The 24,426-nt window shown below is 34.7% G+C and overlaps 1 protein-coding gene across 1 annotated transcript in view; it reads right to left on the minus strand.

Moving 5' to 3' along the window:
- THEMIS (thymocyte selection associated) overlaps nt 1–24,426 on the minus strand; it is a 216,376-nt gene that overhangs the window by 113,523 nt on the left and 78,427 nt on the right. Inside the window, exons 3-4 of the mRNA XM_053592687.1 lie at nt 19,592–20,050; nt 364–1,412 (exon numbers count right to left, since the gene is read on the minus strand). Of these exons, the coding sequence (XP_053448662.1) occupies nt 364–1,412; nt 19,592–20,050 (1,508 nt within the window). The remainder of the gene's footprint in view (nt 1–363; nt 1,413–19,591; nt 20,051–24,426) is intronic.

The raw sequence follows: 24,426 nt of genomic DNA on the forward strand, positions 1-24,426 counted from the left end.
CTAGAAAACATAAACAGCACTCCCAAAATCAAAGAGATTTGCTTCTGAAGCACCTGATAAAACATTCTTAATTACCACAACCCCTTGAAAAGGCAATTTGGGTCGTCCTCTCCAAATGTCAACCCTGCTATTTCCAATTCAATATAAACTTCATGACACATCTATTGGGTAAGCATCAAAATGCAAAATGCTGCAACACTTATGCTCTGTTGATGTTCACTCATCTACTGTGTATCAGAAAGGCTCATTTCAAATATGGCACAAAAGAAAGAAAAGTAAGCCAAAAAAAAAAAAACTTCAGAAAGGACTTGAAAAAAATTGCCTCTAAAAGAAAACTGCAAACTCAAAGCCTTATTGCCTTACCTTGGGAGATTTAGGCAGATCCACCGTCCTTTCTTCTGCTGAGGTTGGCAGGGTTAACTTTGTTTCCTCTGCTGAGGGATGCTTGGGAGGCCGAGGCGGGGGATGTGAGATAGAGCTTTCATATCTCCGCATCATGTAATACTGTTCTTCCGTGATCTCTTCTACAAGAGTCCTGACTGGACGTGATCCTGTATCCCCGGACACATGGCTAACTAACTGAACGGTCATATTCAAGCGACCCACAGGGATTTCCCAGCACTCCCTGGGTTTGGCAAAGTCACTCACAAGCAGGTAAGAGTCTGTGATGTCCTCCTCCAACTGCAGTCCTGGTGTAGCTGCCAAAATGTCCTCTTCAATGGAAAGATCTCTCACAGACACCTTCACGTTGAAGGGCAAGCGAAACTGTTTACAGAGCTCAGAGATCTGGTACTGTTTCTTATCATGAATCACCTCCACAAAAGCTCCTTCCATGTACAAAGGGAGCAGGGCTGGCTCATAGAATTTTTTGAGGATTTTTTCACAGGCCAGAACATTCACCACCTTTTTTATTCCCTCGCACAGGACTTCTGTGGTCTCTGAGTGATGCACTAGAAACTGGTCCCCAACAGACACAGATGACAGTTCGCCATAAGGGGGATGAAAGGCTTTGGTGGCCACCACGTGAAGCGGCTCCTTTTCACTCTTAGCTATCTCTAGGTCATAGGCTGTTGGGAACTCTCGAGGTCGCCGCTTGAATTTGCCTTTATAGCTGGTGGGGATCAAGAAGTGTCTTTTAGGAAAATGGCTTCTAATTTCCGAGGCTAAGATCCTAGATGCCTGGAACTTTTTATGAACCACAATGGTTTTCCCAGGCTGCAAAATGCTTGTGAGCAGCTGGTTTCCTTGAGGTGCTTCTATGACTTCAGCCACTATGGGGAACTCTTTGCTGTTCATTTCAAAAAGATCTTCTGCAGATAACAGCTGAAGAAACCAGTTAGCATCATACGAGTCAGTAATGTCTTTGACTTCAACATCTAAACTGGGAAGAATGCGAACTATATCCTTTCGAACTGGAAAGAAAAGGAAAAAAAGACTATGATATTTTGTCAATCAAAATGTTTGCTGTGAGATCTTTCTGGTACCATAGATATAACATAACATTTCTCTTATGGGAGCCATTCCTTTTTGTCGAATTTAAATATCAAAGAGATTGTATATAAAACCAACATCCATGAGCCCATATTCAGTGTAAGAAATAGGCAGGGGTGCTGTGACACTCAATAAAATTATTGACTCTTCACTGCTATTATATTAAAGGTAATCACTCTTCTGGTTCCAGCACTAATCAGTACTGTGTTATGTTTATAGTTTTATCATATATAACATACGTGAATATAGATATGTGTGAAGCAGCCAACAAGATTTCCTAGCACTCTCTGGGGTAAGGCAAAATAACTTAGGAGTAGGTAAGGGGCTGTGACAACTTCCTCCAACAGCGTCCCTGGCACAGCATGTATAGATGTATGTGTGCAAAATTTATACTCTTAGATCATCTGAAGCCATGTTATTGAGGTCCAGAATTGACATATAAAATGATCATAAAAGAAAGTTCTCGTACTTTAAAAAAGACTTTTCATGTACAAGCTCCATTCTTTGTACAAAATCCTATCAGGTGGGATAAAACAATATCGCAAAATCATGAGATGTAAGGGATTTATGATTAATAGATGGAAATGAATGCCAAGATGTATCGTCAAAGTTATTTCTTTATTCACTGGTGCTATGTTATATCCAGATAGGGAAGGACTGGTGAAGGTTGGATCCCGGTCAGAGGAGCCATTTGGGAGCCCCGGGTAAACTGTCGGGTGCTCACAAATGTATTCTTTGCCTCATGCATCACTGTCTCAGGAGTCTTTCTTTAGGACCACAGAGATACTTAAAATATTGTCCTGAAATCATTTATCTGTTCTCCATGTACTACCCCACATAGTATTATTATAAATGGTCTTGAATTAAAAATAAAGCCATACATTAATATTAACAGGATTTTGTAATAGTTTATATTTCCTTGATAATTTTCTAATACAAGTTTTATAGCACTTTCATGATCCAGCATTGTTTCCTAATATCTCCAGCCAGCCTTTTAGCAACATTCTTTCTTCCTTCCATGCTTTTGAAAATGAAAAGTTTGGAAGACTAGGAAGACAGAATTTCCTTTTATGAAACATTGGGTTATTACTTTTTTTTTTTGAGACAGTCTCACTATGTCACCCTAGTAGAGTGCTGTGGCATCACAGCTCACAGCAATCTCCAACTCTTGGGCTTAAGCAATTCTCTTGCTTCAGCCTCCCAAGTAGCTGGGACCACAGGCACCTGCCACAATGCCTGGCTATTTTTTGGTTGTAGTTGTCATTGTTGATTTTAGCTGGCCCTGGCTGGGTTCGAACCTGCCAGTCTGGGTGTATGTGGCCAGCGTCCTACCCACTAAGGTATGGGTGCCACCCCATTGTGTTATTACTTTTGATATTCTCAACTGTTTATACAGCATCTGAAAACCCTAATGCTATAATTTGTGTCATGTTACTTACACATCCCATATAATTATAAGATTTATGAAGAACATAGCATTAAAAGGTATTATTTTATTTTCTTTAAAAGAAAAATTTTAAAATCAGTGACTGGCTATAAGCTTAAGGTCTGTAAAAACTGTAAAAAAAAGTTTTAATTTATAGGAAAAAAGGGGGGCTGAAAAATATATTTTTTGCTTTAATCAACTCATAAAGTTTAGCATACCCTAACTTTTGACATTGTCACCACAGGTTTCTCTGAATGCCAAGGTAATTTTAGAAACAAAAATATTGGTTATTTAAATCATAGTGAACTAGGTTTAAGAATCCTATCTACAGCTAGTTTTAGATGGGCATCATAGCTTTCCTCAAGTTTAGGGAACAGATAGAAATAGGTAGAATAGATGCTATCAAGGACTTCCTGGGAGCTCTGACTTGATCCATCAGAAAATCAGGGCCCTAGTGCAAGCTAGGTACCAATTTATATTTGTTCCTGGTGAATGCTATGGGCTAAGAATAGCCTTACTATCTTTGGAGGACTTCAATTTTGCAAGAGAAGGCTTCTGGGCCAGTCTATCTAACCTCTGTTAAGTTCTTTGTATCCAATTATAACCTATCCCTCAATAATTCTGTATCTAAAGATATGTAAGACATGATTTAAAATTAACATGTCAATCTGAAATCTGATCTTCCTCCCTAAAACTGGGGGCTATTTGTTGCTTTTCCCATCTCAGTTATTCAGACCTCCTTTCTCTTTGTTTAGTGCCTAAATCTCTGAGACATCCTTACCTTTTTTTTTTTTTTTCCTAACATCTGAAATTCCTTGCATCAAGGCTGCTCTGGTCTAAGTCACATTATCTCTTACCTGTTTTTTGTAATAGTTTTTTAAACAGTCTCAAATATCAATAGGGTAGTCCAATATTCTTTTTATGTTCTAAATGAAGTATGTCCATATTCTGTTCATAGGCCCAAAGTGTAGTCCTTTTCATTTAGAATAAAAGCCAAAGTTCTTTCTGATCCCTGGTACTCCTCGAATATCATCTGCAGCTACATTGCCTCCTTCTAACTCAATGCTGTCTCCACAACTTCCTCAATGCCAATCAGATCTTTGCATCACCTGTTTCCTCTGCCTGTTACATCCTTCAACCAGATAAGTTTATGGCTAATTCTTCTTCTTCACATATTCTTAAATATTTCTTGTCTGCAAGACCATCTTTAAGTACTATATTTAAAATTGCAACCACCCTTGCCCTTTGTTCTATTTTCTGCGTCACCTTTAATTTTCAATTACTTCATGCAATTTTCTTATTTATTATGATAATTGTCTACTGTTTATTTCCTCAGATTAAGACATTTGCTCTCCTGGGGCAGGGATCTTTGCTTGTTTTGTCTATAAATATATCCCAATGTTTAGAATGGTGGCTGGCATATAGTAGGCACTCAATAAAAGAACGTAAATTTCTGTTACACATCCTAGCACATATTATATATTTCATTTAAAACATGTCTGTTAACCTTTCAATTTGTTTTAGTCAATAGTTTATTCAATCCAATAAATATTAGTGATATTAAGATGCAAAAAATGGGTCAAGTGAAGTCTTTTTTATGCATGATTTTATTCTTTAGTAAAAGAGATTAGCAAAACACTATGTATATGCCTAAAGAGAAGGCTCGATACAGAGAGACAGCACATGAAGTGAAAATTAAGTCTTCTTAGATTCATCAGAGAATTGAGATCATATGGGCAAGCCATCATCCAAAAAACTAGAGAGGTGATAAATACAGAATCAAAAACTTACTATGGGTAAAAATCACTGCTGGAGACTAAGCATGGTCTAGCTTGAGAGGGAAAGCTCCTGGGGGCCTCCTACTCTTTCCTGAGTTATGTTTTCAGGAGCCTTATGAAGTTCTCAGGGTAAAGAAAAATCTTGTTTTTAGCAAGATTAGTAGAAAAGTGACCATTCTGAAATATACCCAGAGTATTCTGTTCTCCTTTAAAAATGTCTGCCCTTAGGGAAAACTATTTTATTACAACCCAACTCCAGCCATCTCTAGTCTTCTACATGGGGAAAAAGAAATACCTAACTCTAATCTCTTCTAGACTTCCACATAGGTGAAAGGGAATTCCCATCTCAACCTCCTGCTAGCCATTCTGTTTCCCCACAAAGGGGAGAAAAAAACTGAGAAGCACTTATGAAGGTCACAGCATGGAGACACGGGCTTGCTAAAAGACTGAAACCTCATTACAAGTTTATAGAATGCTCCCACATACACACCTTACAACCACATCAACAATGCTCCTATATGATAGGGGATTACCACGGAAAGAACGGCACTTAAGAGTCCACATAAAAAACAAATCTCTAGACAAAGTCAACAGGGGAGACAAAATAACGATAATATATAAAATTTTAGCCTCTGACACCTACAGTTATAGCAAACAATAAGCACAACCTAACTCCTAACCAGATAAACTGAAAACTTTACACTAAAAGGACTATTTACCTCTGTTTCTTTAGTTCAAACATCATGACCGACTTTCTACAAAAATTACATGTCAAAAGGCAGAAAAGCATAGTCTGGAGAGACAAAGCAAGCATCAAAAGTAGAGTCAGATATAGTAGAGATTTTGTAATTATGAAACCAGAATTTAAAATATGATTTACATGGGAAGGTTTATAATGGAAAAAGGGGATAACACTTAAGAAAAGATGGGTAATGAAAGCAGAAACATGAAAACTCTAGGGAAAAATCAAAAGGCAATGGTAGAAATTGAAAATGCAGAAACAGACATAAAAAGGGACTTCCATGGGGTCTATAGAATACTGAACACTGTGGAAGAATCAATGAACTTCCCAAAGCAAATAGCAAAAGGAAAAGAAAGAAAAAAAATGGGACTGATATCCAAGAATGGTGGGATGATTGCAAAACAAGTAACATAACTGTCATGGGAATACCAGAAGAAGAATAGAGAGGGAATGGGACAAAATAAATATTTTAAGTAGTCAGACTGAGAATTTTCAAAAATTAACGAAACTCATAGAACACTGAGCATGATAAATACCAAAAAATCTATATCTAAGTATCATATTAAAACTGTATAAAAGCAAAGACAAATGAAGAGAAAACTTGAAAGTGGGTGGGAAGAGGGAGGAGGAAACAACACCTTACTACAGAGAAAAAAATGATAAAATTTTCATTGGACTTTTCTTCAAAATCCATGCAAAAAAGAAGAGTACAGAGTGATGTATTTAAAGTGTTGAAAGAAAAAACCACCAACCTTGACTGCTGTACCCAGTAGAATTATCTTTCAAAATAAAGGAGAAATAAAGACTTTTTTAAACAAAAAAAAACTTGAGGGAATTTGTTATCAGCATATATGCGTTGCAAGAAATATTTTTTTTTTAAGTTTTTGAGAGACAAAGAAAATGATATAGACCAGAAACTCAGATGTACATAAAGAAAGGAAGAATGTTGGAGAAGGAATAAATGAAACCAAAGTAAAATATTCTATTTTTAATTTACTCTTAATTCATCTACCAGACGTCAGCTTGCTCAAAATGATAATAGTCGCAATAACTTGGGTGATTATAGTTCACAGATCAGTGAAATGAGGGACAGCAATGTTGTAAGAGATGGGAGGGAAGAAATGAGAATACTTAGATATAAGATAACCGCACTACTCATGAACTTATTTATGTTATTTGAAAGTGAATTTATATTCATTGTAAATGTATATTGCAAACTCTAGGAGAACAACTAATTTTTATTTTACAGTATTTACAGGCTACAAGAGAAGAGAAAATGGAATCATAAAAAAGTTTCAGTTAAAACTACAATAGGAAAAAAAAAAGAGAAGAAATAGCACATCTAGTTGGGAAGTAGGGATAAAAACAGATATCATGAAAGTCATGGCCACAACATGAGTCTTTTTTTTTTTTGTTGCAGTTTGGCCAGGGCTGGGTTTGAACCTGCCACCCTTGGCATATGGGACCAGCACCCTACTCACTGAGCCATAGGCACTGCCCCCACAACATGAGTCTTTTAAGGACAGAAAAAGATTATAGCCTGCGATAGAATAGGAGAAAGACTATCGCAAATGGTGAGGACACTATGATCAATGACAAAGGTTAAAATTGAGTTTTCTCAATAAATAATTAAGTAATCCACCCTTTTGAGATTTAAATTAGAACACAGAGACAAGCTGAATGTAAGACCATGAAGATAAATTGATCCTCTGAATGCCAGGCTGAGAAATGTATTCATACAACTATTTCAGAAAAAGATCCAAAATATTTGGATTAAAAATACCAAATGAAAATTAGGAATTTGGCATAGTAGTTTGATAGTTCAATCAGACAAGAGGCTCAAGAATCTACTTTTCTCTCCTAACTGTCATGAAGCCCATAGTTAACCAATTTACTAGCAACTTAATGTGCCTACTTATTTTAGTGTAAACTTCAAATTTTATATATTATTTCTTCATGTCTGTTAACAGATTAAAATAAAACCCTTTTTCATTTTGTATACTATTCCTTTTATTTTTCCATATGTTTTACATTTTCTGTAGTCAAAAGTTAAAATTAAAAAATTATTTGTTTAAACTTACCTAGAATTTGGCAATGACATTCTCAAATTTTTTTAAGTGGAGTAGGTTTCATTAATTTTCATGACATTTATTATTATATCTAAGGATCTCTTCTAGAAAGAGATAAAGAAACCAACACTTGTGGGCTATTTTCTTAAAATACAATAAGTTATGTGCTTTTATAAAAATATTTAAAAATATAGGAGGAAAACCATTACAGAATGGTTATGTGTATGTGTTGTGTATATTACAAATTCTTTAAACAAGCATTTGTTATTTAACAATTGGAAAAATGTAATCCTCTCCCCATAAAAAAGGCTATAGTGTAAGCTAAATTAGAAAATGTCATTGTCCAAAAAGTTCTTTTTGATTTCAAAAAGAGAGATAACAGAGACAGTGCCTCACAGCCAGAGAAACATTCCTAAAGGTATTTATTACAAGTTTTCTGTTTCAAACTAAACTGAAATAAAAACAATATGTACTTATAAAACCTTTGTTTAGCCTTCTCAAAATTTCTTTCTAGGTGAACATGAATTATCCTCGCTGGGTATGTTTTCTGGTATCCAAAGGGAGCACTTGTGAAAAACCATTTCTACTCCATTTTCTCTAAAAAGGCAATCAGTATTCCCATTCCTCTGTATGTTGTTGAGTCATTTCACGAAACATTGTCTTTCTACCTGCTCTTTCAGGGAAAGTCCCTCACAGTTAAGGGGGGTGTTAATCACAACCTGGTGTTTTTCTGCATTTCTCACTGTGACAATTCTTTTAACTACATTTGAATGTTGCAGACCCCACTAAAAATTATCTTAAGAGAATGTAGGAAATTACATTTATGCTTAGTTGGGGCTGAACAACAATTAATATTTAATTTAATATTCAATTGTAGAACACAGTTTCAACTCAGCAAATGGAGTTCCATCCTTTGCAATTAGATCTAAATTAGTACATATATAAGGTTGTGAAACTGTTCAGTCTTACTCAATCTAGAAGGCAAGATGATTGTTCTTACATATGTTTTTCTAAGCAAGTTTTGTAAATTTTAGCTGTACGGTTTTCCTCAGCTTCCATAACAAAAATAATAATTTTAAAATGTCTCCTATATTATTATTTAATAATAATTTATATACTTTTTGGACATTTTTACTTTTTAAGTTTGATTTGTCATTTATTTCCAAGACTACACTTATTTTTCTTAAAAGTATTTTATAAGCTTTATCTCCATCTCTCAAATTACTCAATGAATTGTTTAGTTAGATTTTTGCATTTTATTCTTTATTGAAGGGCCATTGTTAGACTTATTTATAATTTCTGAGCTCTGCCTTGTTCTACACTTTTAACTTAAATTTTGCTTCAAAGTTTATCTATTAGATCACAATTTTCTTTATTAATATTCTATAATTTTTTATTTATTTGACTTCATTTTAACTTAAGAGAAGCTATTCTATAAACTTCCATTTGGGTAGATGCTTTTCTTCTGGCTTTTCTGCTGTTTATCTAAACAGAAAGAATGCCTTTGGATTGCTGTCTAAATTTGTAGTTAAAAGGAAAGAATAATCATCAACTTTCATTGAGAAATCAAGTCATTAAAAATGAATATACTTGCATTTGATATGAGTATATTTGTAAAACTAACTTTGTCTCTTACATTTTCACTTATTTCATAAAATGTAACAAAATTATATTTTTTATACTAGACAATAGATTTCAACATGTTTTTCATTGTTTATGATGGTTAGTTTTAGATCTCTAGTTAGTGAGACTGTAGTGTCTAGTTCTTTAATTAAACACTAATCTAGGTGTTGCTGTGAAGGAATTGTGTAGATGTAGTTAATATCAACAATCAGTTGACTTTGAAGCGCGTTACTCTCCATAATGTGAATGGCCTCATTCAGTCCGTTGCAGGTCTCAAGGACAAAAACTGAGGTTTCCCAGAGAGAAAGAAATTCTGCCTCAAGACTACACTATTACCTCATCCTTGAGTTTCCAACCTGTAAGATTGTCCTATTGATTTAGTATTTTCAGCGCCCTTACTTACATGAGCATTTCCTTGAAATAAACAAATATTATACATAGAAATACATGATTATGTCTATTTAATATAATAAAGTTTTATACATATTCTGTTTCTCTGGAGAATACTCAACTGACTACATATAAACAATTAATAATATACAAATATATACATAATGAAAATATGTACCTTCTTCTGCTTGTTGTTTGACATTTCTATTAGCAATAAGATATCAGCCTATCAAACACTGAAACAGGCCTGAGGGGGTAAAAAAGATATCATCCTACAAAAAGAGAATGAAATGGAAGCTGACTAGAGTATCCACTGGATCCAAATATCATGTGGTCACAGTATTTTCATGGACACATTAAGCACTAATAAAATACCAACCTGTTATATGACTATAAGTGAGATCAGCCTTGATGTCATAAAGTTCGTATTCTCCTTGGCTATTACACTCTTAAATGTGTCATCATAATAATCAAGTTTAGATACGGTGAGTAAAAAAATCCTCTTGTCATCTAAATAGGAACTTTGTACTGTGCAGCACAAATATACAGAAGGTGCCAGAAAAAAATGTATATCCCTTTTAAGAAAGGAAAAAAATGCATTGAATTTGTAACTCTCAAGTCACGGTTGACTTCTGCAATTACAAAAGGTGCTCAAACGTGACTCATATTCGTCTTTCATTGTCAAAACACACTGAGTAATACAATTTTAATATATTTTTTCCTTTCTTAAAATGTGCATACATTTTTGGCACCCTCTGTGTATGCATAGAGAATATTTTACTTGCTAGTTTCATTCATCTACTCGACTTACTGAATACCTGTTGAACATTTATTCTATCTCAAGCACTGAGAAGATAAAAATGAATACATCAAAAATTAACTCTGATATTTTGATAAATTACTGAAAATTATGTTTTGCTAAAAACATTCAATTTATAAATTAAACTTGTTATTTGCAGTATTTGCAACCAATCCTTTGAGAGATTGTACATGTAGTAGGTTCAGGCAAATCTCTGGGTAGGATTAATTTAAGTAGGTAATGAGGTTTATGGGTGAAATATATTCCCTTCCAAGCCTTTCTTGCCTCAAATTTACCACAAAGGTAAAAAGATAAAAAAGAATAATAATTTAAAAATGTGCATGAATCCAAAAGGCAAGTGTAATCCTTAATCTAAATAAAGAAAGAAAATAGATGGAAGAATGATAAATGACTTTGCAGAACAGAAAAAGAAATGCTTATTTGTCTAAGGAGACAGAATCCAATGAAAAGTAAGTCTTTCTTGCCTTCATGGGACAAGAAAGGTTAGGAATTGGAGATACAATGCCCTTCTGAAAGTTTAAGTGAAGTTAAAAGGCTAAAAACATGGAGATTATTTGAATGTCTGAAGAATGGTTAAACCCAGGGCTCCACTGTAATCTATGGAAGATAGGTAACCACCCTTTTCACCTCTTTCTGCAGGAAATAGACAGGACCTCAGAACCTGGGGAAATAGGCATAGGTGAGGAGGAAAGAAGCCTGAGGCTAAAAGCAAAGGAGTTAACTCTAAATCCGAGCTCCTTTCACACTGTTTCCAATAGTTTCAAAACCCCCAGAAAATATCAAAAAGAATCTTCTCAGGTGAAACTGGACAAGTCCCAGGAGGCAAACTCAAAGAACCTGAATTTAAAGAATCCCCCAGTAAATAGCCAGCATGGGTGAAACCAAAATTCACAAATACAGAACTTGTAGATAAACAGCACCTCACTTGTAAGTTTGAAAAAAGGACCTCAGGTATAAATATGAACAAATGGCAAGTAATCACCAAGCATTATAAAAACATTCAATACAAACGGCAGGGCTACACTTACATTAAAAAAAATAAAAGGATCCAAGTGGAGGGAGATAAAATGCTGGTAACCAAAGAAAACCAAATGAAAGAAAATTTTTTAAAAACTTCTAAACTATTCTGAGAGAGATAAGATATTACATTTTTAAAACAAGTGCAGGGTGAAATATATAAGGTGATTTAAGAAACAACTTTTGGAAATTAAAAATATGATAGCTGAAATTAAAAATTTATTAAAACAGTTGGAGATGTAGTTAAGAAATTTTCCCTAAAGGTAAAACAAAGACAAAGAGACATAAAATAGAAAGGAAAAAAGTCATAGGAGATTAGTACAGGAGCTTCAATATGAGATCAGAAGTTAAGGAGAGAAGGGAGGATATATTTGAGAGGACATACTCAAGGAAATAATTCCAAAAATGAAGAAACTGAATTTTCAGATTGAAAACTGTCATCACAACAAAGAATCACCACAAAACACATTAACTGTGACATTTCAGAATGCTATACATGTAGGAGGGCAGACACTAAGTTTACAAACTCATCCTTAAAAAAGTGCCACATGCCTCATTGCTGGATATCACGATGGTCGCTTTTGAAGGACTCCTCTTGGGAAGCTTTGCACCCACACCAGCACCTAGACCACCCTTCAAAGTAATTATCAAGTTCTTTTTCTGGAATTACCATCAGAGTTGAAGTCTGACAATTAAGTTCAGAACTCATTCTAGAAAAAATGCTTCAAAAGATGTGGGAGGCACTGGCATCGGTGCACAGCTTCCCAAGGGGAGTATGTCAAAGGTGGCCTTAGTGATACTCAGCAATGAGGTATGTAGCACTTTTTCTAGGATGAGCTTGCAAACTTAATTGTCTGATCTCATAGATAACCTTGAAAAAGGAATGAAGAATAAAGATAAAAGAAGCAAAGCTTTCAAAATTCTGAGGGGAAATTATCTTCAACCTGGGATCTGTAAGTAGCAAAACCATCAATCTTATGAGCATGTAGAATACAGATTTTTCAAAGGTGAACCTTCTCTGATTAACTTAATATCCCATTTACCTTTCTCAGGAAGCAAGTAGGTGTTAGGCTCTACTGAAACGGTAAGAAAATCAAGAACGAGGGTGTTACTTCTTTGCTTCCGGAACAGCCATTCAACATAGAAGCAAGTCAGAAGAGAGCCACTAGGATGACATTAAAAGGAAGTCCCAGGACAGAACCTCTCTGCTCAGTCTAGAGAGGAATAAATTCCAACCAGGACATGAAAATGTTGAGTTCCCACAGGAGTACCTTTAGGGAAAAAAATAGTGGAAAAGGTAGATTTCACCTCCCATCGGATACTGCAATCCCATTACTGGGTATCTATCCAGAAGAAAAAAAAAATCCTTTTATCATAAGGCCACTTGCACTAGACTATTTATCGCAGTTCAATTTACAAAATGAGGAAACACCCTAAATGCCCACCAACCAGGAATGGATTAATAAGCTGTGGTATATGTATACCATGGAATACTATTCAGCTATTAAAAAGATAAGAGACTTTACATCTTTTGTATTAACATGGATGAAAGTGGAATACCTTAATCTTAGTAAAGCATCACAAGAATGGAGAAGTAAGAATCCTATGTACTCAATTCTAATATGAGGACAATTAATGACTTTGTACATGGTGGGCGGTGGGGGAAGAGGAGGGCAGAGAGAAGGAAGGAGGGAGTGGGGTTTACAGTGTGTGACACACCTTTTGGGGGCTGGACACAATTTAAAAGGAACTTTACCTAATAAATGCAATGAATGTAACCTGGTTCTTTGTACCCTCAATGAATCCCCAACAATGATCAAAGGAAAAGGCAGATTTCTTGCAAGTTTAGCGTCTATGGAAAATTGCATTGAGTAGCCTTTTTATTACAGATTTTGGGGAATACTCCAAGACATAGGAGAGGCTTCAAGAAAACCAAGCAAAGAAAACAATAAGATCATCTTAACAAAAAAAAAAATTATGGGAAAACGGAATTATACATTATTTAATTGAGCAGTAAATTGTCACAATAATGAAAACATTAATGCTTACCCGTAACTTATGATATACTGAGAGAATGGGGAAGGGAAGGCACTAATATAAAAGAATTAAGTCTTCATTGCCATATGAAGAAGTCAGTAGTTATTATCTAAAGTTAATGACTTGAAAAATAGCAATACTGTCACCTTTACTATTCAACATAGTGCTGGAAGTTCTAGCCAATACAATTAGGTAAGACAAGGAAATAAAGGGAATCCAAATGGGAGCAGAGGTCAAACTCTCCCTCCTTCCTGATGACATGATCTTGTACTTACAGAATCCCAAAGACTCAACCACAAGACTCCTAGAAGTCATCAAAAAATACAGTAATGTTTCAGGATATAAAATCAATGTCCACAAGTCAGTAGCCTTTGTATACACCAATAACAGTGAAGATGAGAAGCTAATTAAGGACACAATTCCCTTCACCATAGTTTCAAAGAAAATGAAATACCTAGGAATATACCTAACGAAGGAGGTGAAGGACCCCTATAAAGAAAATTATGAAATCCTCAGAAAGGAAATAGCAGAGGATTTTAACAAATGGAAGAACACACCATGCTCATGAATGGGAAGAATCAACATTGTTAAAATGTCTATACTTCCCAAAGCAATCTACCTATTCAATGACATTCCTATCAAAATACCAACATCGTACTTTCAAGATTTGGAAAAAATGATTCTGCATTTTGTATGGAACCAGAAAAAACCCCGTATAGCTAAGGCAGTTCTTAGTAATAGAAATAAAGCTGGAGGCATCAGCATACCAGATTTTAGTCTGTATAACAAAGGCCATAGTGGTCAAGACAGCATGGTACTGGCACAAAAATAGAGACACAGACACTTGGAATTGAATTGAAAACCAAGAAATGAAACTAACATCTTACAACCACCTAATCTTCGATAAACCAAACAAGAACATACCTTGGGGGAAAGACTCCCTATTCAATAAATGTTGGGAGAACTGGATGTCCACATGTAAAAGACTGAAACTGGACCCACACCTTTCCCCACTCACAAAAATTGATTCAAGATCGATAAAGGACTTAAATTTAAGGCATGAAACAATAAAAATCCTCCAAGAAAGCATAGGAAAAACACTGGAAGATATTGGCCTGGGGAAAGACTTCATGAAGAAGACTGCCATGGCAATTGCAACAACAACAAAAATAAACAAATGGGACTTCATTAAACTGAAAAGCTTCTGTACAGCTAAGGAGACAATAACCGAAGCAAAGAGACAACCTACACAATGGGAAAGGATATTTGCATATTTTGAATCAGACAAAAGCTTGATTACTAGGATCTATAGAGAACTCAAATTAATCCACATGAAAAAAGCCAACAATCCCATATATCAATGGGCAAGAGACATGAATAGAACTTTCTCCAAAGAAGACAGATGAATGGCTAACAAACATATGAAAAAATGTTCACATCCCTATATATTAGAGAAATGCAAATCAAAACCACCCTGAGATACCATCTAACCCCAGTGAGAATGGCCCACATCACAAAATCTCAAAACTGCAAATGCTGGCGTGGATGTGGAGAGAAGGGAACACTTTTACACTGCTGGTGGGACTGCAAACTAGTACAACCTTTCTGGAAGGAAGTATGGAGAAACCTCAAAGCACTCAAGCTATTTGATCCCGCAATCCCATTACTGGGCATCTACCCAGAAGGAAAAAAATCCTTTTATCATAAAGACACTTGTACTAGACTGTTTATTGCAGCTCAATTTACAATCGCCAAAATGTGGAAACAGCCTAAATGCCCACCAACCCAGGAATGGATTAACAAGCTGTGGTATATGTACACCATGGAATACTATTCAGCCATTAAAAAAAATGGAGACTTTACATCCTTTGTATTAACCTGGATGTAAGTGGAAGACATTACTCTTAGTAAAGCATCACAAGAATGGAGAAGCACGAATCCTATGTACTCAATTTTGATATGAGGACAATTAATGACAATTAAGGTCATGGTGGGGGGAAGGAAAAACAGAGAGAGGGAAGGAGGGAGTGGGGTGGGGCCTTGGTGTGTGCCACACCTTCTGGGGGCAAGACATGATTGCAAGAGGGACTTTACCTAACAAATGCAATCAGTGTAACCTGGCTTATTGTACCCTCAACGAATCCCCAACAATAAAAAAAAAAAAAGTTAACTGTTATTAAAAAAAAAAAGAAAAATAGCAATACTTCTTTATTATTTGGAAGTGTGCCAAAAACACAGGAGGAAAATATTAAAAGGTATTACCTCAGAGTAGCAGAATATGAGGAAAATTTGGCCCTTGTATCAAAGGGACAAGGTTTACTAATAACTTCGTTATAGATTTTTACTACTATTTGGCCTTTCGACTTTGATAAATATTGAAATTATTTAAAAAAATTGAATGACAAAAAGAAGTCTCAGAATGGTAAAGACCAAAGTATTTTTTCCTGGTATCCATTTTTCATCTATTGTAGAATATTCAGATACTACCTTTTTGATTTCACTTTTCACTTGTGATGTCAGCCCTCTGCTTATAAAATGAATTGGTGTTTTATGTATCAGAACTAAAAACACACCCCCAAATTTAGAGAGCCATTGAGGTTTTCTTCTAATAGGAAAGGGAGCTGCACAACTCCAATTTTCAGTTACAAAAAAAAAAAAAAAATTGTCAATCCAGATGTCAAAACATAACACTATTTAAGGTTCTAATGATCAAGACCTCTGGCTTACTGAAGTAAATTGAAATAAATGACTCACTTTTCTATTTCCAAATATTATTCATTCCATTTACTTCATTGATATAAATTTTATCTTCTTGTGAAAAGCAGAAATATACTGAAAAATGACCTATATAAAGCTAGTAGTTAGAGTTTAGGACTGTTATTTAGTTTTATTTTTCACAGAGGGATGATTTTTGAAGAATTATTAAATGTGTGGTGAGGATTAGCAGAATTTCAGCCTATAATAGGGATTCTGACCAAGAGTTTCCAAGAGCAAGTATTTCTTTAAACACTTCCTGAATTTTTTCTTTATCACGGAGACTACATTTTTACATTAGTAACATATTAAACACTAGTAACAGGAGGAGAATATCTTATATTCTCTCCTGTCTCTACTTATTTGCTATGTTCACTTTATAGCAGATCAATATTTCATAGCTTCCTCTCGTTCTCAGGCTTTTTCATCTGGCTCTTTCCCCTAAGATTTCTATAAAACTTCCTATCTCCTGCTCAGACCATTCTTTTTCTTACGACTTTAGAAAGAAAGGACTCAAGCCAAGAAGGGTTTGCACTGTGCCTGACACTCAAGGCCTATGGAAAGTAATTTAGCAATATCTCTTGACTTCAGTCAAGTTTGAATCTTCAGCTTAAGAAAAAATAATGGAAAAAAAGACCACACTCAACATTTTATATTTGAGGAAAAAAAATGCCCATAACAAAAAATTTTGAAATTAAGTATTTGTGGTAGATACCCATTCTATATGCCCAGAGAATATTCTGCTGTGAGAACACACGTGAGCCAGTCTCATGCAGCAGCTTTCCTGAAATTGTTAAATAGTGAGAACTAATGTTCAAAATGATGCCTAAGAAACTAGAGTAAATGAAAAGTTACTTTCAGTATCATCAAAGAATGAAAATTGGATTAAACATTTTGTGATGGGTCTTTTCCTGGTTTGGGGATCAAGGTGATATTTGTTTTATAGAATGTATTGGGAAGTATTCCTTCTTTTTTTATGTTTTGGAAAAGGTTAAGTAATATAGGTACTAGTTCCTCTTTAAAGGTTTGGTAGAATTCTGATTTGAAGCCTTCTGGTCGCGGAATTTTCTTTTTTGGGAGATTTCCTATAGTTGATGCTATGTCAGAACTTGATATAGGTCTATTCCACATTTCCACTTCTTTCTGGCTAAGTCTAGGAAGGTGGCATGCTTCCAAGTATTGGTCTATTTCCTTCAGATTTTTGTATTTCTTAGAATAGAGGTTTTTGAAACAATTTATAATTACTCACACTTTCTTATGAAAGGTAGATCACAACTATAGCCCAGGATGAAGGAGTGGGGAGGTTTGATGGAGGGAGGGTAAACAGTGGGACCACACTTATGGAGCATATTGCAAGGGTACAAGTCAAATCTATTCAAGTATAGAACATAAATATCTTAACACAATAATTAAGTAAATGAGGTGAAAGCTATATTAATTAGCTTGATGCACACTCTAAATTGTATAAAAAATCAACACATTGTACCCCACAAATACATAAATGTATTCATGATCTATGTGTATATGACTTAATAAAAGGAAAAAAAGTCCTTAAAAATTAAAAACATAAAAAATCATATATTCCATGAAAAAAGAATGAACATTCTGTGATGGATATTATTTCAAATAAAGGCTTTCTGCCTGGGTCTTGGTTAGCAGAAAACTATAGTTACGTCTACCTAAACAATTTTGTTAACAGGCTTTGCTCTTCTGATATTTATATTAATAGTTTACAAAGGATACTTCCATCCAACTGGTAGATCAAGCCAGATGGCTAGAAATCAGGTTGACTTTTTCTCTTTCCAATAGACCTTCTAAATTCTGCTGACTGTACTTTTTAAATACTCATTAAGCCCAACTACAATTCTTTGTCTTTCCCACTGATATTTCTACTGTACCAACCTCCAGTGCCCTGCCATGGAGACCCAGCTGGCCTCATTACACTCCTCTGTGCTTGTTCCTCTTGGCTTAAAACCCTTTACTGGTTCATCATTAGGACATATTTCAACCTCTTAGTATGTATTTCAAGACCTGCCATGATTGATGGATTGATGCCACTCCCTCCTTGCATGTTTTCATATTGGTCTCCATCTGCCCTCTCCTTTTTTCCCTACAGCCACGCTCAAGCTCCAACCTCTCACTTACCTGCTTCCCACATACTGCCCTGCTTCATCCAACCTTGTCGCCTCCCTCTTGTGTCTCTTCTGCGTCATTCAAATCTTAGTTTACATGCCATTTTCCCCAGTGAAACCTCCTTATTCTTTAATCTAAATGTTAAATGTTGTAACCACGTTGTCCCCTTGACTAGATTGTGTCTCATTTGCAACTGTGTGATAGGCAGAAAATGCAAATATTTTTAGAAGGTAACAAATTTTTAAATGAGAAAATGCTGTCAATTATTTATAAAAATAAAGGAAATTTCAATTTCCCATTTCAATGGCACATTTAGAGACAGCTAATAAAACAATGCAAGGTCTAAAATCTGCTTTGGACTCAATTTTTTTAATATTGAAAACAATCATAAATGGCATTTCTTACCTATATTTAATTGATCAGGATTTGATCAATTTCTGGTATGAAATTGTGTATGACAAAAGTTAACACACAATTGTAAAGCCTGACAAAAGATTCACATCAATTTTTTTCATAATAGTATAAGTGACCAACAGTATTAATGGGAGCGAGGGATAAATAGATTTCAAGGTAGAGTCCTTTTGACCAAATATATTTATATATTGTTTTATATCCAAGAGTATTATGTAAAGATACTTTAATAACACACTATGTCTCTCTGTAAACAATTCCAACAGGTATCATTCTTTCCTTTCCATAAACACAGGGAAGGTAAATGGTACACCCAAAGCCTGTTAAGTTATTGACCTAGAATTAGAACCCAGGACTCCAAGTTCAGAACTCTTTGCCTCTTCCACTTGCCCCACTTATGTGCCATGATCTTGAGAATTCAAAGTATTAATACCTTCCAGGGCATTCTTGCTCTCTTTAGACATTCTTACTTTAAACTGCAAATAGTTCTATGAACATTATACATTAATACATACTTATGTATAAATTAATTTATCATATAATTTTCCCTGAAGACAAAGGGACTCAGAGCTAATAGAGATTTATAACCAGTGACAGGTCGCTGAGAAAAAAAAGTTGTTCAAAAAATAGGAGTAAAAGAAAAAATTAAGGAAACACTGCATTCTTTGTTCTTTTTTTTTCTTTACCAACTCCATATGAAACGGGTGCATATAAATATACATTATTCAATTTGATCCTTACAACAGATATGTGGATTACTAATTGATAGTTAAGGAATCTAACTCTCAGAGCCTTAATAGATGAAATAGGGACAGAGTTGCATTCTTCAGGCCCTGAAACATTTTTCTTTTTCCAACCCCACAATGCTCGTGCTCATAGACCATCTCACTGGATACTCACATTTCATCACACCTTGAATTTCATAAACAGGCTTGAGAATCAGAGTACCATCAAAGACTTTAGGAAATGGATTTATTGAGTCCCACTTATTTGGAAAATCTGTAAGTTTCACGGTTCGTGTTCTGTTCTTGGGAATCTTCCATTCAACAATCTCCTTTAGGGTATAAATATGTTCATCTTCACACTCATAGAATTCTCCTTCTTGTGACAAAGGCAGGGTAAATGAGTGATTTTGATGATTCCTTACTACTCCACAGTTCACCCTTATTTCTCCATCAAGCTCTTCAACTGAGTTGAGAACAATTTGCTCCCCTTGCTTTATGATGAGGTTCTCTAGTTTTATATCCTTCTGATGATAGAAGCAAGGATGCCCTAGTCTACTTGCTCCAATATGATTGGTCCTTGTAATTTCTTCCATAGTAAGGTACGGAGTTTTATCAGCCACAATCTTAAAAAGACCTAAGAACAAAATTGTGTGAATTAGAGATCTTACAATTACAGTTCTCATAATAAAATCACAATAAGACAGCATAAAACAAGGATTGTGCAGCTTTTAAAAGTATTATACCTCCCTATTCAATAAATGGTGCTGGGAAATTTGGATAGGTACATATAGAAGAATGAAACAGGACCTCGCTCTCTCAGCATTAACAAAAATTAATTCAAGAGAAATAAAAGACTAAAACATAGGCATGAAACTATAAAAATTCCAGAGGAAAATATAGAGAAAACTCTTCTAGATATTGGCCCAGGCAAAGAATTTATGACCAAGACCCCAAAGGCAATACAGCAACAAAAAATAATAATAAAGAAATGGAATTTGATTAAATGATAAATCCGCACAGCTAAAGAAATAATCAACAGAACAAATAGATAACATCCACAATTGGAGTAAATATTGTCAAACTATATATCTGATAAAAGGCTAATATTCCAAAATCTACAAAGAAATCAAACAAATCAGCAAGACAAACACAAACAACTTCATTAAAAATTGGGCAAAAGACATAAACATAAGTTTTTCAAAAGAAGATAGACAAATGTCCAACAAACACATGAAAAATGTTCTATATTACTAATGATCAGGGAAATGCAAATTAAAACCACAATAAGATAACAACTTACCCCTGTTAGAATGGCTTTTATTAAAAAGTCAAAAAACAATGAATGCTGGTGTTCATGCAGAGAGAAAGGAATGCTTATACACTATTGGTGGGATTGCAAATTAGTACAAACTTTATGGAAGACAGTGTAGAGAGTCTTCAAAGAACTAAAAGTAGACCTACCATTTGATCCAGCAATCCCACTCCTGGGTATCTACCCAAAGAGAAAGAAGTCATTTTATCCAAAAAGACACCTGCACTCAAATGGTTATTGCAACACAGTTCACAATGCAAAGATGTGGAAACAACTCAAGTGCCCATGAATTCATGAGCAGATTAACAAAATGTAGTGTATATATGCCATGGAGTAGTATTCAGCTGTAAAAAAGGCTGAATTAATGCCTTTTGCAGAGATTTGGATGGAACTGGAGACCATTATATAAATGAAGTATCTCACGATTGGAAAAACAGAACCACATGTACTCTGTAAAAAAATGGAACTAACAGATAGGCAAAAATGTGCATGGAGGGAAATAAAAATCACTGGAGGAATGGGGGAGAAGGGAAGGATCAGAAAGCTACCTAATGCGTACAATGCGCACTATTTCAATGATGGGCATACTTACAGCCGTGACTCAAGCATTACAAAAGCTCCCCATGTAACAAAAACACGTGTGCCCCCGTCAAACAGTATATTAAAAAACTTACAAAATGATACAGCTTGGAAAATCATTAATTAGTTTACTTAACAAATGTATTCCAATTTAATTAACCTAAATATTCAATCATTATTAACCAGATTATGTTGTCTTATATAGAGACAGAGACTTCTTCTGATCAATTTTTGAAATTTCTTTTTGCTCAGACCAAAAAAAAAAAAAAAAAAGGAATTTAGGTGATTTTTACATATAAACTTTCTGGAAAAGTGTGAAAGATGTAATCCTGGGGAGGAATGAATAATATAGCGGGTACAAACTTTAAGGAATTGAAGTGCTCATGCTCGTCGGCTGAATGGTGTGCTTGAATGCAGTAAGGAAAAGAAACATTTACTTTGAAGGAATTTCTTATTTAATTATGCTGTGTCTCAGGGAACAGCCAATAAAATGGTATTCTTGAATTTGCCGCAGTAAATGAATTTATGTGTGCGTGTGTGTGTGTGCGTGTGTGTTTCATCTCACTTGCTGTGTACGAAGATTTATTTCCAAGAGCCCACAGTCATTATCAGGGTATAGAAAATTCAGCAGTTTTTATGAAATAAGTTTTAAGAAAATAGCTACCTAGAATCCCATAAAAGACAGAGACACGCAGTTTTATTTCTATATTGATGACATAAGTCACAGAAGAATTAATTCAGCATCATCTTTCTTGGGGAATAAAGTTCACCTACCGTAATAACAGACCTAAAATAATATGAAGTAGGGAAAGTCTCAAACCCTAAGGGCCCCCATTATTCCAAGTTAATCACACTTCTCAGAGCTGTCTTCTTGAATGTCTCTATTGCAAGAAAAATGTATTTATGGATCTGTGTGTTTTCCCTTGGAAGATGATGAAGTGCACAGTTTAGCATACTAAGTGAAAGAATATAGAAAAAATATTTGATTAACTTATGTTTTTATACTAGTGCAGCCAATCTAAAGAGTCCTTCCTTTAAAACAGTCATTTAATACCATAAAGCTAAGGCAGTTTATAAATTAAATATGATGGCATTTCAAACTTCAATTTCACAATGAAGGAAGTTAAATATAAACTAAAGCATCATCAGGATTGATCAGCTCTAAATTTGACCAGTGTTTCCTCTGTCTTTTTCATAAACAGTATAATAATTCTATGCTGGGAAAAAATATGCTTTATTACTATTCTCAAGAAAAAACACGTTCCAAGAGCTGAGCAATCATGAGACTTATTATAAAATAAGCCAATACGTAATCTTTATAAATAAGTTAGAAAGCAGAAAGAAAATAGATTTCTGTTTCCACCATGGATTATTAGCTCTTAAAATGGATTTTGTCATTATTTCTAAGTTGGTAGAAATTGTTCACAAGAAACATATTACTGAAGAAATACAAATTATGAGGAAATGCAGTAAATTGAACTGTTGAAAATTAGTCAATAAGTAGATTTAATCTTTTGAATCTCCTCCTTGAATCTTAGATTTTGGGGGGAGTTTATATTTTTAACCAATTCTTAATGATTTGCAATTATTATTATTAATAATAACAGTAACACTACATTTGTTTAGAAATTTATGTTTGCAATTTTTTTCATATGTATCATTTATCCTTGCAATAATCTTTTGAGAAAAGTAAAACAATTATTACTGGGGGATATGAAAATGGCTTGGACTCATGGCTCTAGATTCTGAAATCAGAGCTTTGACATCCAAATCTTGCATCTTGTCACCAAACTAGGTTGCTTTCCTGTTTCATGTAGTTCAAGGACATTATTCATGAGAATAGCATGATCATCTCAGTTCACAATACACATTTATGAGTCTCACCAGCTGGACTTCCCTTCAAATGCATCAGCTGTCCCCAGATGCCTTAGTGTGAGAAGAACAAAAACAACCTCCTGGTTCAATGTGCAGAATTTGTGCTTATCAGAATTTTTGACTTTTTTCCTTCATCAATCTCCACCCAAATAGGGAGTAATTCTAAAAATTAAATTCTTCAAGATTATATCATTATTAGCATAAAATCATGGTGAAGATTTTACGATCTTGTATTCCTAGCCTAACCACTAGCTTGCTTTCTCAATTTCAACCAACTATATTTTCTCCATTTCTGAGATAAGGAATCTACTAATTCTCATCCTTTCTTCATACCATCAAAAATTAGCATTTTAAAATATTAGCAGTTTTGAATGTGCTGGAAATTTACATGTAGGATACAATTTCATTTTCAAAATGGCAAAATGAAGTAGCTCATATTAACAAACACAAGTAAACACAAACATTCACAAATAATGACATGACATTTTGAAGAGGAGCCATAAATTTTCTATCACTAGAAACTCAAAAGAGACAGAGTAGGTTTTACATTTCATAACTAATGTATTACATTTACTTATACATTTCAACCTTTCATTATTATCACTTATCCTAAATTATTTGCCCAGCCTTTCATAAACTGACAGAGATGGTTCCAAAGTGGGGATCCATCCTCTTTTTTAGGTACGTGAAGACATGGAACTTTTTAAATCAACATAAGAAAATGAACTTGACTAATATCTAAGACATTGATTGGCACTAGTCTTATCTGTACACATGGCTTCCTGAGTCTGGATGCCAGTGAGGCCTCTCTGAGAGCCTGGGAGCTGCACGGGGTGAGGGGTCAACAGTGCAGCCCACTCAAGTTCATGTACTTTCAGTGTGCTACAGGCCACCTGGCCCTATTTCAGTGGGCTTTTGAATATATAATCATAGTTTTTAAATAAAGTAACCCTTATAAGACAGATAAATGGCTTTAAACATTTCCTGCAAAATAACCCATGTACTGAAAATAACACTAACATAAATAGAAGTGGGGCAGCATCATGGAAGGAACTAGAAGTCATTAATGTTAAGTGAGATGAGTCAGGCACAGAAAGACAAATCTCACATGTTCCCATTCATACCTGGGAGCTGAAAGAGTGTTATCTCATGAAAATAGGGAAATTGGTGGTTACCAGTGGCCAGAAAGGGGAAGTAGGAGATGAAAGGAAAAAAAAAAAGACTATAAATACATTTATTACCAC

This window comes from Nycticebus coucang, chromosome 5 (assembly GCF_027406575.1).
Source record: "Nycticebus coucang isolate mNycCou1 chromosome 5, mNycCou1.pri, whole genome shotgun sequence".
Lineage (NCBI taxonomy): Eukaryota > Metazoa > Chordata > Mammalia > Primates > Lorisidae > Nycticebus > Nycticebus coucang.